Below are 14,531 nucleotides of genomic sequence, written 5' to 3' on the forward strand. Positions count from 1 at the left end.
TTTATAAAGTTAACCAAGAAAGGATAGGAAGTGTTGGATGTGGCAACAAAGAGATTGTGTCTGACCTTTGCCAGATTCATGTTAGTGGAAATGTGGGAGCAGAAGCCAGACTGAGCTCCGTGAAGAGTGGATTACTGGTGAGGAAGCTGAGAAAGTCAACTCAAGGTGCCGATTTTCGAGGTGCTTGACTGTGAAGGCAGGGAAGACAGATCAGAAGGGGGAAGCTGAATGGAGGAGCTGAGCACATTTAACTATGGGAGGAAAGAGCTGCTGGTTGGGGAGAGTTGTTCCCTCCCTACTTAAATTTCATTTTTTATTATATAATATTTGAGAGAGCTGTATATGCATACATATATAATAAGCATGAAGACAGTAAAATGACCACCAGTGGGGGTCACACCCAGGCCATTCCTGATACTAGGGTGCATGTCTGTCCCCCCATCTTTCTTCCTCCTCTTTCTGAGTGGCCACTGTCCTTGAATTTTATATTTATCATTCCCTTATTTTAAAATTCCTTTAAAAATTTTATTGCCTCTGTGTGTATCTCTAAGTAATAAGTTGTTTGATTTTGTTTCTGATCTTTATGAAAGTGGTATATGTTTATGTTGTCTTACGCGTCTTTGTTTATGAGATCCTTCTACTGTCTGGGTAGCTGCACTTACTCATTTTCACGAATTCATCCATGATTTATGTACAGTTCAGTGTATTACTGTGTATGATTTATTCATCAGTAATTTTGTTACAAGATACAGAGTTTTCCATTTTTTTACAATGATCAGTGTTTTTTAAAAACGCTGTCAGGACATTCGTATACCTTTCTCCAGGTACTCATTTGTAAGAGTTTTGTGAAGAGTGTGTGTTGGTCAGGATTCTCCAGAGGAGCAGAACCAGTGAGGGGTCAGGATGAGGTAGACAGATGGATAGAGAAAGAAAGGAAGGAAGGAGATTTATTACAGGGATTGGCTTGTGTGGTCGTGGAGGCTGAGAAGCCCCACAGTGTGCCATCTGCAAGCTGGAGACCCAGGAAAACTGGTATTGTCCTTCACTCTGAGTCCAGAGGCCCAAGAACCGGGAGCACTGTGCTCTGTGGCAGGAAGTGGGTGTCTCCACAGAAGCAGGGAGCATGAATCAGTCCTTCCTTTTTTGTTCTTTCAGACCCTCTCTGGATTGGACGACACATCCACCATCATTGGTGAGGGGATTGTCTTCATTCAGCCTAAGCATTCAAATGCTCATCTCTTCCAGAGACACCCTCACAAAACACCCAGAAATAGTGTTTTACCCACTGTCTGTTATGTCTTAGCCCAGTCAAGTTGACATATAAAATTAATTAACAGAATGCTTATCTATGAAATAGAATTGCTGGGTTGTAAGTAATTCAAATGCTTACATTTGTAAGATACAACAGTTTCCCCAGTGACTGTTCCCGTTTCTGTTCCCACCAGTAGTGTTTGAGTTCCTTTGCCCATATTCTTGCCCACACTTAACACTGGGCAGGCAGTTTGAACTTGGCTTGGGAGTGGGAAAAGGAGTAAGGTTGAGAAGTGGTGGTGCCCATGAGGTTCCACTCGGACGGGGGAGCTGAGGTCTCTGGAGAAGACTCATCCTGAGACCCGACTCTCAGGCAAGGCTGTGTAGGTGTCAAGTAAGGTGGGGTGGGGAGTATGGAAGTTGAGAAAATTGCTGCCAGGAATCATCTTTATAAAATTTTTTTTAAGAGGGAGAGTGAATCTCACAAGACTGGGAAGGAACTGGGGAGTGGCTAAGGTTTCAGATGGTCTCCTTGAGAAATGAGAACAGTGAGCTGTCAGGGTGGCAGGTTTGCGGCTAGACTGAAGTCCCTGTTGAAGATGGACACATTGCTGTGCTGGGGCCCTGACCTGCCCGTCACTCAGCATCTTCCCCTCTGCAGAGTCCCTGCGTCCTCGGCATGCGCTCGTTGGACAAGGGGAGCAAGGATGGGCTGGCTAAGAAGGAGAAGGGGTGCTGCACAGGCTCAGCAGAAGCCAGGCCTCCGGGTCCCTGCTCGGCTCACCCCCTCCCACAAGCAGGCGTCGTCCCTTCAACCTGACACATGCATGCACCTGCCCCAGCCCAGCCGTCTGTCTGGGCTCCTGGCTCTGCCAGCTCAGGGTGTCTTCACAGGCTGGGCACAGAATAGGCACCCACGGGTGGTGTTTGGATGAAGGGATGAGTCTACCTTTAATTTATATCCGAAGATAATGTTTTGGGACCTCAAAACATTTGCAAGTACTGATCCTGCCCAGTAGACTTTACAGCTTGGGAGGCTGTGGGTGTATTTTCAAGGAATTCTGTGAATTCTCTGAAGGTTAAAACAATTTTTGTTTGTATTCTGATAATGGGAAAGGGCATGCTCACATCATTGGAGGGCCTGCTATGTACTGGAGGGCTTTAGCTCCTGTCTTTTGTGACCTGGTGAGCCTGGGTACACTACGTTGTCAAGGCTACTGAGGAAGGAACGGAGGTTGTCTTAATACTTAGGTTCTTTGCTGAGGCCAAGCAAAGACCCACCAAGGTATGGCCTGCTCTGTACAGGCAGACAGGTGGGATGGCTGAGATGATTTGTAGAGAGACCTACATGAATACAGGCCTGACTCAAAGGAGCCTTCTGCTTAGTAGTCAGAACCAAGGCCTATGTTGAATTTAGGAATTTGATTTCAGTTAATTATTCATTTGGCTCTTTACAATAATGTTAATTTGAGTAATGATTTTTAGGTTTATAAAATTTTAAGTCGTAGACAAGCTTAGATTTTTAGAATTATACAAAGGCTTAGAAGTATAAGGTCTATTGTATTTTATACTTGTGTATGTTTAAGTAGTGAATTGGTTTGCGGGCATGGGAGATGATACTTGGGAGAATTACTGTTTTCTGTGAAGGGGTCTGTGGAGCACTCAGACATCCTGCCACAAGGAAGACGACTGGGCAAATTAGTATTCTGTTTTTCTGTTTTCAAGGTTGATCATTTTAAAGGCTTTCTTTTGATTCTGGACATGAGCGATTATGTCTTGGTTCTCATATCATTGAAATAGAAGTCTTCCATTTTACTCCAAGGAACTGCCGTCTCCTAACAGTTATGTGCCCTCAGGTCTTATCAAGGCAGATAGTGTCAATTTAAACCAGTCATTTAAGAGTTTGCTAATATTTGTTTGTATCTTGAACGTTTGCCCTGTTGGGTCTTGGTTCCTAATACAAACATAAAAAATTCCTTTATAATGAGCATCATGAAAGTGGTTGCTGATAACATTTGTCACTGCTGCTCAGAACTCTCAGACTGGGAAGACAGAACTTGAATCAGCCTCTTGGAAAGATGACCTAATGGTGGTCTTTGTCTTTTTTTGCTTAATATAATGCTTTTGAGATTCATCTGTGTTGTTGCACGTGTCTGTCTGGTTCATTCTTTTTTTATCTCAGAGTAGTATTCCTTTGTATGGAGGAAGCACAATTTGTTTTCCATTCACCAATAGAGGGACATTGTGTTTTTGGTTTTGGCTGTTAACATTAAAGCTACTAGTAACATTTCAGGAACACCTGAGTGGTTCAGTCTGTTAAACATCTGACTCTTGGTTTCAGCTCTGGTCTTGATCTCAGGGTCATGAGTTTAAGCCTTGCTTAGAGCTCCTGGATGGGTGTGGAGCCTACTTTAAAACAACAACAACGAAACAGTAAAGCTACTAATAACATTTGAGTACAAGCTTTTTGTGAACATAGTTCATCTGTCTTTGATAAATACTGAGGAGTAGAACTGCTAGGTCATGGGGTGAGTGCATGATTAATATTTTAAGGAACTGTCTTGGAATTTTTCAAAGTGCTTATACTCTTTCCCATCTATGTATGAGAGTTCCTTTTAATCTGCATCCTTACCAAGGCTGGATATATTCACAGTCTTTAACTGTAGCTGTTCTAGTGGCTTATAGTGCTGTCGCATGGTTTTGACGGGCGTTTTCTAAATGACTTGCTGAACATCTTTTCATGTGTTTATTTTCCATCTGTATCACTTTGGGGACATGGCTATTCAGATCTTTTGCCTATTTTTTTTTTTTAAAGATTTTATTTATTTATTTGACAGACAGATCACAAGTAGGCAGAGAGGCAGGCAGAGAGAGAAGGGAGGAAGCAGGCTCCCCGCTGAGCAGAGAGCCCCATGCGGGGCTCGATCCCAGGACCCTGGGATCATGACCTGAGCCGAAGGCAGAGGCTTTAACCCACTGAGCCACCCAGGCGCCCCTCTTTTGCCTATTTTTAATTAGGTTGTTTGTCTTACTGTTACTGAATTTTGAGAGATCTCTGTAGTATATTCTGGGTACAAACCTTTCATCAGATAATGTTTTTCAGATATTTTCTCCTGGTGTGTGTCTTGCCTTCTCATTACAGAACACTATTCTTTGAAGAGCAAAATTTTTAAATTTGATCAAGTCCAGTTTATCAATTTTATATGATTTGGGCTTCTTGTGTTCTATGTAAGTAATCTTGGCTACTCAAAGTTATAAGATTTTTTGCTCTGTGTTTTTTTCTAGATGTCTTATGTTTTGAGCTCATATATTTGCTCTGTGATCCATTTTGAGTGAAGTTTTATATCTTTTATAAAGTAAGGTTAAAGTTCATCCTTTTTGCATGTGAGTATCCACTTGTTTCAGAACTCTTTGCTGAAAATACTATTTTTCCTTGTTAAATTATTTTGGCATCTTTGTAAAAGAATCTTTTTCTTTTTTTTTGTAATGTGTGGGTCTATTTTAGATTCTGTCTTCCACTTTATGTATATACTCATCCTTTTGCTAGTACCATACAGTCTTGATTCCTGAAGCTTTTTATAGTAAGTCATGAAACAAGGTAGAAGTTCTTCAGTTTTGTTCTTTTTTCAACAGTGCTTTGGCTATTCTAGTTCCTCTGCATTCCCATATAAGGGTTAGCATTGTCTTCTAGTTTCTGCAGAAAAGCCTGCTGAGATTTTAACGGATGTTGTATTGAGTCTATTTACCAATTTGGGGAGAAATGGTTTCTTCTTCTTCTTCTTCTTCTTTTTAAAGATTGATTAATTTGGGGCACCTGGGTGGCTCAGTGGGTTAAAGCCTCTGCCTTCGGCTCGGGTCGTGGTCTCGGGGTCCTGGGATCGAGCCCCGCATCGGGCTCTCTGCTCAGCAGGGAGCCTGCTTCTCCCTCTCTCTCTGCCTGCCTCTCTGCCTACTTGTGGTCGCTGTCTGTCAAATAAATAAATAAAATCTTAAAAAAAAAAAAGATTGATTAATTTGAGAGAGAGAACAAGAATGCAAGCCATCATGAACAAGGTAAGGGGCAAGAGGGAGAGGGAGATAAGCAGACTCCCCACTGAGCAGGGAGCTCGGTACAGGGTTCAGTCGTAGGACCCCAAGATTATGACTTAAACCAAAATCAAGAGTCAGCTGCTCAGCCGACTGAGCCACCCAGACTGCCAAAAAATGACATCTTGATAATACTGAGTCTTTCAGTCTATTAATGTAGTATGATTCTTCATTGATTTGAGTCTTTTAAATTTCCTTTTTTTTTCTTTTCCAAGATTTTTATTTATTTATTTGACAGAGAGAAAGATCACAGGTAGGCAGAAAGGCAGGCAGAGAGAGGGGGAAGCAGGCTCCCTGCCGAGCAGAGAGCCGGATGTTGGGCCCAATCCCAGGATCCTGAGATGATGACCTGAGCCAAAGGCAGAAGCTTAACCCACTGAACCACCAGGCTCCCCAGGTCTTTTAAATTTCTTCTTAAAATAGTTTTGTAGTCTTTAACTTAGGCTTTGTACATAGTATGTTGAAAATTTTCCAAGGTATTTCATATTTTCTTGATGTTTTAAATGGTACTTCGAAGAAAATACAATATCTAATTGTTTGTTGCTAATATATAGAGATACAGGTTTTTTTAAAAAATTGACTTTGTATCCTATGAAAGCTCATTTATTTATTCTATCGGTTATTTGATAGATTCCTCTAGATTTTCTACATAGATGATCACATCATCTACAAATAATATATTTTTTCCTTTCTAATCTGTATCTTTTTTTCCCCCCCTTACTGTATTGGCTAGGCCCTTCAGTATGATATTGAGTAGAAGTGATATGAGCAGACATCCTTCCCTGTTTCCAGTCTTATGGGGAAAGCATTTGGTCTTTCACTTTTAAGTATGATGTTAACTGTAGGATTTTGTGTATCAGGTGGGAAAAGTCTACTTCTGGTTTTAGTTTGCTGGATGTTACCATGAATGGATATTTAATCTTGTCAAATTCATTTTCTGCATCTATTGAAATGACAGAGTTTCTCTTTTTTAGTTTGTTAACAGTGTTAATTATGGTGATGTATTCCTGAGATAATCCACACTTGATCATGATGTATTATCCTTTCCATAGGTTGCTGTGTTGGGTTTGCTGGTATTTTGTTAGGGACTATTGCATCTGTATTCATGAAGGATAATAGTCTGTTAAGTTTCTTGTCTCACAGTATCTTTGTGTGGTTTTGTTATAAGGGTAGTTAATACCTTGTAGAATGAACTAGGAAGTATTCTCTCTTCTGTAGTTTTCTGGAAAAGTTTGTGTGGAGTTGATTTCTGCCATTTCTACCTTCCTTAAATATTTGGTAGAATTCACCAGTGAAGCTATCTTGACCTGGAGTTGCCTTGTTAGGATGATTTTGAACTACGAGTTCAATTTATTTGATAAAAGCTATCTGTCTCTTCCAGTGTGTTTTACAAATTTTTGTCTTTAAAGAAATTTGTGTAGTCATTTTACAGTGTATGCAAGTCATGTCATTATGCTCCATTCCTGCATACAGTTACACAGTACTGTCAGTTACAGCTCAGCAAAACTGGGAAAAAAGAAATTGCCCATTTTATATCAAATGTATTGGCGTGAAGTTACTCAGAATATTCTCCTACCTGTGTTTTTAATTTCCATGGGATCTATGGTGATTTGCCCCTGCCACTTAATTCCTGACATTAGTTGTTTGAGTTTTGTCTGTTTTCTCCCTGATAGCCTGGCTTCAGGTTTATCTTTTTTTTTTTTTTTTTAAAGATCAAGAGGGGATTCTGCAGTTTGCGGCCTTTTTTTTTTTTTTTTTTAAAGATTTTATTTATTTATTTGACAGACAGAGATCACAAGTAGGCAGAGGCAGGCAGAGAGAGAGGGAGGAAGCAGGCTCCCCGCTGAGCAGAGAGCCCAATTCGGGGCTCGATCCCAGGACCCCGAGATCATGACCTGAGCCGAAGGCAGAGGCTTTAACCCTCTGAGCCACCCAGGTGCCCCAGGTTTATCATTTTTATTAAGCTAAGAACCACAATTTGGTTGAACTGATTTTTCATTTTTCTGTTTCATTAATTTCTGCTCTTAGGTTTATTATTTCTGTCTTTCGACTTCATAGTTAATTGGTTTAATTTCATAAAATCCTATTTAAGCGTTTCTTTAGCTGCATCCTACAAATTTTGGTATGCTGTGGTTTTCATTCTTTTAAAAATATTTAATAATTACCCTTATTGTGATTTATTCTTTGACCCTTGGATTATTTAGAATTGTGTTTTTTTAATTTCCAGATACTTTGGTGTGTTTTTCAGATATCTTTTTGTTTTCTTTTTCTTTTCCTTTCCCTTTTTATTTATTTGAGAGAGAGAGAGCTCGCTCGCATGAGCAGAGGGAAGAGAGAGAAGCAGGCTCCCCACTGAGCAGGGAGCCTGACATGGGGCCAGATCCCAGGACCATGACCTGAGCCAAAGGCAGATTTAAGTGTATGAGCCACCCTGGTGCCCCACAGATATCTTTTTCTAATTGAAGTATGATTGACACAACAACATTATATAAGTTTAGTATAACATAAAGATTAAATATTTGTGTATATTACAAAATAATCCACAGTAGGTCGATAGTTAAGATCTGTCACACCATAGTTACCCAAAAAAGGTTTTTTTCCTTGTGGTGATGACTTTTAAGATCTATTCTTAGCAACTTTCAAATTTGAAATACAGTATTTATCAAAGTCACTGTGCTATACATTTTATTTCCGTGACTTATTTATTTTATAACTAGAAGTTTGTACCTTTTGACCCCCCTTTGTTATTATTAGCTTAATTCTGTTGTAGGCAGAGAACATAATATATGATCTAATTCTTAGAAATGTGCTGATCTGTTTTATGGCCAGTTTTGACTATTGTTCTGTGTGCCTCGGAAGGAATTTGTATTCTTTTATCAGGAAGAGTGTACTATTAGGTACTTCAGGTTGGTTGATGGGGTTGTTCACATCTTCTGCATCCTTCCTGATGTTTTTGTCTAGGTCAGTTACTGAAAGGACTGCTGAAATTCCAAACATAACTGTGGGTTTGTGTATTTCTCTTTTTAATTCCTCCTTCATGTATTTTGAGTTCTCTTATTGGAGTCCTTACTTATTTACCACTGTTGTTGCTTCTTGTTAAATCAGTCATGTTGTCATTTTTATTATTTATTTTATTTTTACCGTCATCATCTCCTTCATTGCCGCTAGCATTTCTTGTTCTAAAGCCAACTTAGTCTCTAATACTCATAGAGCTACCCAGCCTTTTTAAGTTAGTATTTGCATGCAGTATGTCTCCCAACCTTTTTTTTAACCTACCTGTGTCTTTATAATCCACTATAGAAAGCATGGTGCCTCTTGCTTCTTAATCCAACCTGACCATCTCTTCTGACAATTGGAAAATTTAAGTATTTCCATTTAATGTAATTATTGGTATGTTTAGATGTAAATCTACCATCTTGCTTTTTTTTTCTTCCTTTTTTCCCCATCTGTTGTTTGCTACTTTCCTTCTTTTCCTTTGTATTAATTGAATTTTTTATTTTTCTCTTTTCTTTCTGTTGGATTAATTGAACATTTTCTCTTTCTGTCTATCTGTCTTTCCTCCCTCCCTCCCTCCCTCCCTCCATCAGCATGGAGCCCAACGCAGGGCTTGAACTCATGACCCTGAGATCAGGACCTGAGCTGAGATCAAGAGTCAGTTAATTACTGAGCCACCCAGGCACCCCTTGAATATTTTTTATGATTCTGTTTTACCTCTTCTTGACTTATTACCTGTATCACTTTGTTTCATTATTTTTAGTGATTCTAGAATTCATAATACAGATCTTCGACTTTTCAACTTCTACTTTCAGAGAATATTATATACTTGATATGTAGTATAAGGAGCCTTAAAATATTTACTCTGAGTTCCACCAGCTATGTAGTCATCTGTTACCTTTTTTTTTTTTAAATATTTTATTTATTTATTTGACAGGAAGAGATCACAAATAGGCAGAGAGGCAGGCCGAGAGAGAGGGAGAAGCAGGCTCCCCACTGAGCAGAGAGCCCGATGCGGGGCTCAATCCCAGGACTCCGGGATCACGACCCGAGCCGAAGGCAGAGGCTTTAACCCACTGAGCCACCCAGACACCCCGTCATCTGCTATCTTCTTAAAAGACTTTTAAAATGAGAAGAACCCTTGCCCCTTCCCCATTACTGGGTTGGTGCTCTTCCCTCCTGCGTGTAGCTTCGATCATCTGTGCCTGTTCTTCGGCCTCAGGGGCTGCCTTGAACATTTTTCTAGTGTAGGGGAGCTTCTGTTTGTCTGAAGTTTTTCTTTTGCTTTCATTTTATTTTTTATTTTATTTTTTAAAGATTTTATTTTTATTTATTTGACACACAGAGAGAGAGATCACAAGTAGGCAGAGAGGCAGGCAGAGAGAGAGGGGGAAGCAGGCTCCCTGCTGAGCTGAGAACCTGATGCGGGGCTCGATCCCAGGACCCTGAGATCATGACCTGAGCCGAAGGCAGAGGCTTTAACCCACTGAGCCACCCAGGCGCCCCTTTTGCTTTCATTTTAAAAAGTCATTTTTATTCAGGGCGCCTGGGTGACTCAGTGGGTTAACGCCTTTGCCTTCTGCTCAGGTCATGATCTCTGGGTCCTGTGATCAAGCTCCGCATTGGGCCCTCTGCTCAGCGGGGAGCCTGCTTCCCTTTCTCTCTCTGCCTGCCTCTCTGCCTACTTGTGATCCCTCTGTGAAATATCTTTTAAAAACGTCATTTTTGAAAAAAAAAAAATAAAAATAAAAAATTTAAAAAGTCATTTTCGTTCAAAATTCTAGATTGTTGGTCATTTCTTTGCTGGCTTCCCGTTTCTGGTGGAAGCGTGTTGTCATCCTTGCCTTTGCTTCTCTGTACAGAAGGGATGTTTCCTCTGCCTGCTTCTCAGATCTGTACTTCATCATTGCTTTTCAGCCTTTTACTGATGTACTTGGTATGGTTTGCTTTGTGTTTATTGTGCTTTGGTTCAGATGAGTTTTTAAGATGTGCCAGTTTACAGTCACATCGAATATGGAAGATTTTCATCAATTTCTTTATATAACCTTTTTTTCTGGGACACCATTACCCGCATGTTAGACATCTCGACTTTTGTTTTAGAAATGCTTTATTTTTTTTTCAGTCTTGTTTTTTGCTCTGCCTCATTTTGGATTTTTTATTGCTTCAGATTTATTTTTATAAGATATATTTTTCCTCTTTAGAAGTTCCATTTGGTAATTTTTTACATCTACACTTTCCTTCTCATGTTTATGTTTTCTTCTGCCTTCTGACACGTAAGAGTTTGTAATCACCAGTTTCAGATTCTTGTCCATTGGTTGCATCATTTTTGTTGTTTTGGGGTCTGTTTCTGTTGATTTGTTTCCCTCATGGTTATGTGTTCTATTTTCCTTCTTGGTTTTGTCATTGGATGCTGGACTTTGCGTACTTCACATTGTTGAGTGCTGGATTTTGTTGTATTCTTTTCAGCTGTGTTGGACTTGGAGAGCACATAATAACTGAAGCTAAATTTGTATGAGATGAGTACCAGAAGGTGAGACACTTAAGGATTTACTGTATAGTCATCATGTGCTGTTTTAAAAGGCCTCATTTCATCCCTTGTCACCAGGAAGTGTTACTTTCCAGGTTCTTGGCTGCTGTTCTGAGTCTGTCCTCTGTGTCAGGCAGCGTCGTTGGTGCTAGTGCGCAGTGGTGAACAGAACACAAAGGTCCCATTCTTGGGGACTGCTCTTCTAGTGATGAAGACAGGTAAAAAACAAAACAACAAAAAACAAACGAGAAAACAAGGGAAACACCAGGATTTCAAATAGCGGTTTGTGATACAAGAGATTAACGGGGTGATTAAGCTCAGGAGATGGGCACCCATACCAGTAATTTGAACGGATCGCTTTTGCATCGAGAACCAACAACATGTTAACTAGAAATAGGAGATCAGCTGCACAGATCTGGGAAGGGAATGCTGAAGAATCCGGCTGTGGTGCGTCTAGAGAGCAGCCAATCTCAGGTAGAGGCAGCTTAGGGACGCAACTCCAGGCAGGACACCCTTGGGAGAGGCTCTCTCTGGGTAGCAGAGCAGTTGCTGAGAAGCCGCAGGTGGATCTGACAAGCTGTCACAGGGGTGGGCAGCCAATGTTCCTCTCAAGCCTCTGGGTGCTGGGAACGTGGAAGCTTTCAAGGTGGCCCTCCCGCGCCCCCTGCTGGCAAGGCCCCACACAGCGCCGGGGCGCTCTGACCCCCAGCTGTGCAGGGAAGGGTGGGTTTGGAGCAGGGACGGGGGAAACCTGATGCCTGGTTTACCCCCCTTCCTGTGGAGGCGTGACTGGTAGGATTCTGTCCCTCAGGCCATTCACACATTTAGTGGGTTAGCGCTCTAGGCAAAGACTCAACTGCAGTGAAAGAGAAGCAAAGATGTGTTCTGGGAAACCATGAAGATAGGTAAGAAATTTAGAGTCTGTTTCTGGGTGGTGTGGAAGGTTCTGTGCAGGGGAGTGACAGGGTCTCTCTTACTTTAACCACTACTCTGGCTGCTGCTTACGGGAGGGCTGTGCTGGTGGGGAGCCGCCCCACTGTCACCTGGCAGGCAGAGGTGACAGTAGCTTGGACCGTTGGAGCAGGGAAGGGAGAATCAGATTGTGCATCTGCTGAGGACTGGAGTCCCATTGGTAGCCTTGCTGTTGGATGAGGGGAATGGTGGGGAGAGGAAACCTCCTTCGTGCGGTGCAATGACCTGCTGCTCTTGGGGGATAGCCCGGTTCTACGAGCATTGCGCTCAGACCTGTCAGACCTTTCTAGTCGCCATGGGTATTAGAATCATCTCATTTTCAGATACTCTAGTCTAATCTACAAAAAACCTGAGTGTCTCCCCTCCCTCAGAGCATCTCCCCTTGGGGTCAGCAAGGGCATATCATGGGGGTGGAGGGCAGTGGTACCTGTTCTGCTTCCTTGGCCTTCCCTGCTCTGCCTGGGTAGAGAAGGGGCTCTGGGCAGGAGGGGTTGGGGGGAGTCTCCATACTTTATAGGCTGTCTGTGGTTCTCCTTGGTGACCAGGGCCCAGGGTTCTAACAGGTGTTCCACTGGTGAGTGGCTCTTGATTGTAAGAAGCCCCTCCCCTTTTAAAAAAAGATGTTATTTATTTATTTGACAGAGAGCTAGGGAGGGAACACAAGCAGGGGGAGCAGCAGAAGGAGAAGGAGAAACAGGCTTCCCCCCAACAGGGAGTCTGATGCAGGGCTCAATCCCAGGACCCTGGGATCATGACCTGAGCTGAAGGCAGACACTTAACCGAGTGAGCCACCTGGGTGCCCCCATAAGAGGCCCTTCTTTTTTTTTTTTTTTATTTTAAATTTTTTTATTTTAATAAACATATAATGTATTTTTATCCCCAGGGGTACAGGTCTGTGAATCGCTAGGTTTACACATTTCACAGCACTCATCATAGCACATACCCTCCCCAATGTCCATTTCCCCACCACCCTCTCCCGTCCCCCCTCCCCCCAGCAACCCTCAGTCTGTTTCTTGAGATTGAGTCTTTTATGGTTTGTCTCCCTCCCAATCCCATCTTTTCATTTTTTCTTTAAGAGGCCCTTCTTTAGGGTTTCCTAGACTTCGGTCCAGACTTCTCACTGTCTGCCACATACTCTGTGTGATACCCCCCCCCCCCAACCCTTGCTCTGTCCCCTGGTATAATTCTGGGACCCACTCACCTAGCAGGAACCTTTTCAGGTGGGTTTTTTGATGACACAAGCCCCTGCCCTTGGAGCAGGGACCCGGCCTACCATGTGATGGAGGCAGGCCCACTACTGCTCCCTCCCATGTCTGTGTGCCCAAACTCTAAGGGGCACACAACAGGCCCGGTTTGCCACTGGTGGTGCCCCAAGTGTTTGACCACCCTGAGGAAGCACCCACCAGCCGCCACAGCCTCCGAGGGCTTGTCCGCTCTCTCCAGGTGTGTGTGCTCCCTTCATAGGCCCTTTCCCCTGGCTTCCTTCTCCTTAGGCTGGTGGGGTGAAGGCTATGGGGCCAGCTGCCCTGTTAGTGCCCTTTCTTCACTGCGGGGATCATCTGCTCTGGGACTGGAGCGCATGTGTCCATAATGTAATAGAATCCGATCCTCTCAGGTCCTGTCCCTGAGGTTACGAGGGACCACCTGGGGGGGTCGGGGGGGGGAAGAGGGTTGTAGTTACGTTACCTGTAATGGCTGTTAATAGAACCTTCTAGGGGCTCTTGGGTTCCAGGCACAAGGGTTGGAGCCTGGTTCATCCTGCCATCTTTGCCTAGAATGTTCTCTTCCTCCAGCCTCCTGTCCCTTAGAGCAGGCAGCACAGCTGTGGGGTTCCAGGGACCAGGACAAGAGACCTCTGCTCCCCACCTCCCCCTGCCCCCTGGCTTCCCGCTGGGCTTGCAGGCCGCTGGCTTGCACTAAGCACCAGCCCTGATGGTGCAGGGCAGTGCGTCCGCTGATGAGGACGCTGAGAGTGGAACTGCTCTTTCCTAAAGCTTGAAAGAAACTTATTGTCTTCCTGAGATTATGGTAGAACTCTCCAAAGGTAGTAAATAATTGGTTGCAAACAAAATTCATAGGTGTCAGAAAGTTACCCAGATGATGTCCTTGGAGATCTTGTCAGCGTCTGAATTTAAATTTGTTTCTAAAGGGCATTTTTCTAACACGTTAATAACAAATTTCTACCGTGAACATTTGAACATAGTCTGTTCTGTTCTCTTTTCAAAGCAGGGCCAAGACTTTCTTCTTCACTCCCCTCTTGGCGGGTCCCAGCCGGAGGCAGGCGGTGGGAGGCTAGCCCTCGGTGCACAGACGCTGCCCTCGGCGGGGCTGGGCACTGCCCCCTCAGACTCCGCGTGTGCCTGTGAGGCCTGCAGCGAGCGCAGGTACCAGTGTGGGCCCACGGGACAGTCGGGAGCAGGGCCTGCCTGACCCACGCTACAGCTGGAGCAGGAAAGGGGCCGTTCCCATAAGACGGCAGGCATTTGAGCGATTCCTGAGGACTGAGACAGGAACCTGGGTGTCAGCGGGAGAACCAGCGGGATGAGGCTCTTCCAAGTCCCTGCCTGTGAGGGCTGACAGGAGCAGGCTAGCATTCAGAGAGGGAGGGAGGCAGAGCCAAGTCATTAGAGTCTCAGGCTGGCCTGGGTAGGGGGAGAGCCACCCCTTCCCTGGGATGCTGCTGCAGTGTAGAGGAGGAGAG

At 43.4% G+C, this 14,531-nt stretch overlaps 1 protein-coding gene across 3 annotated transcripts in view; it reads left to right on the top strand.

Annotated features, from left to right (window-relative positions):
• FAM193A (family with sequence similarity 193 member A) overlaps positions 1-14,531 on the top strand; it is a 100,429-nt gene that overhangs the window by 12,527 nt on the left and 73,371 nt on the right. For 2 of the 3 annotated variants that reach the window (XM_080797722.1, XM_080797723.1), the window contains exon 2: positions 14,057-14,214. In XM_080797722.1, the coding sequence (XP_080653848.1) occupies positions 14,057-14,214 (158 nt within the window). The remainder of the gene's footprint in view (positions 1-14,056; positions 14,215-14,531) is intronic. The other variant, XM_080797721.1, reaches the window with a different exon arrangement.

This window comes from Martes martes (genome assembly GCF_963455335.1).
Source record: "Martes martes genome assembly, chromosome: 2".
NCBI lineage: Eukaryota > Metazoa > Chordata > Mammalia > Carnivora > Mustelidae > Martes > Martes martes.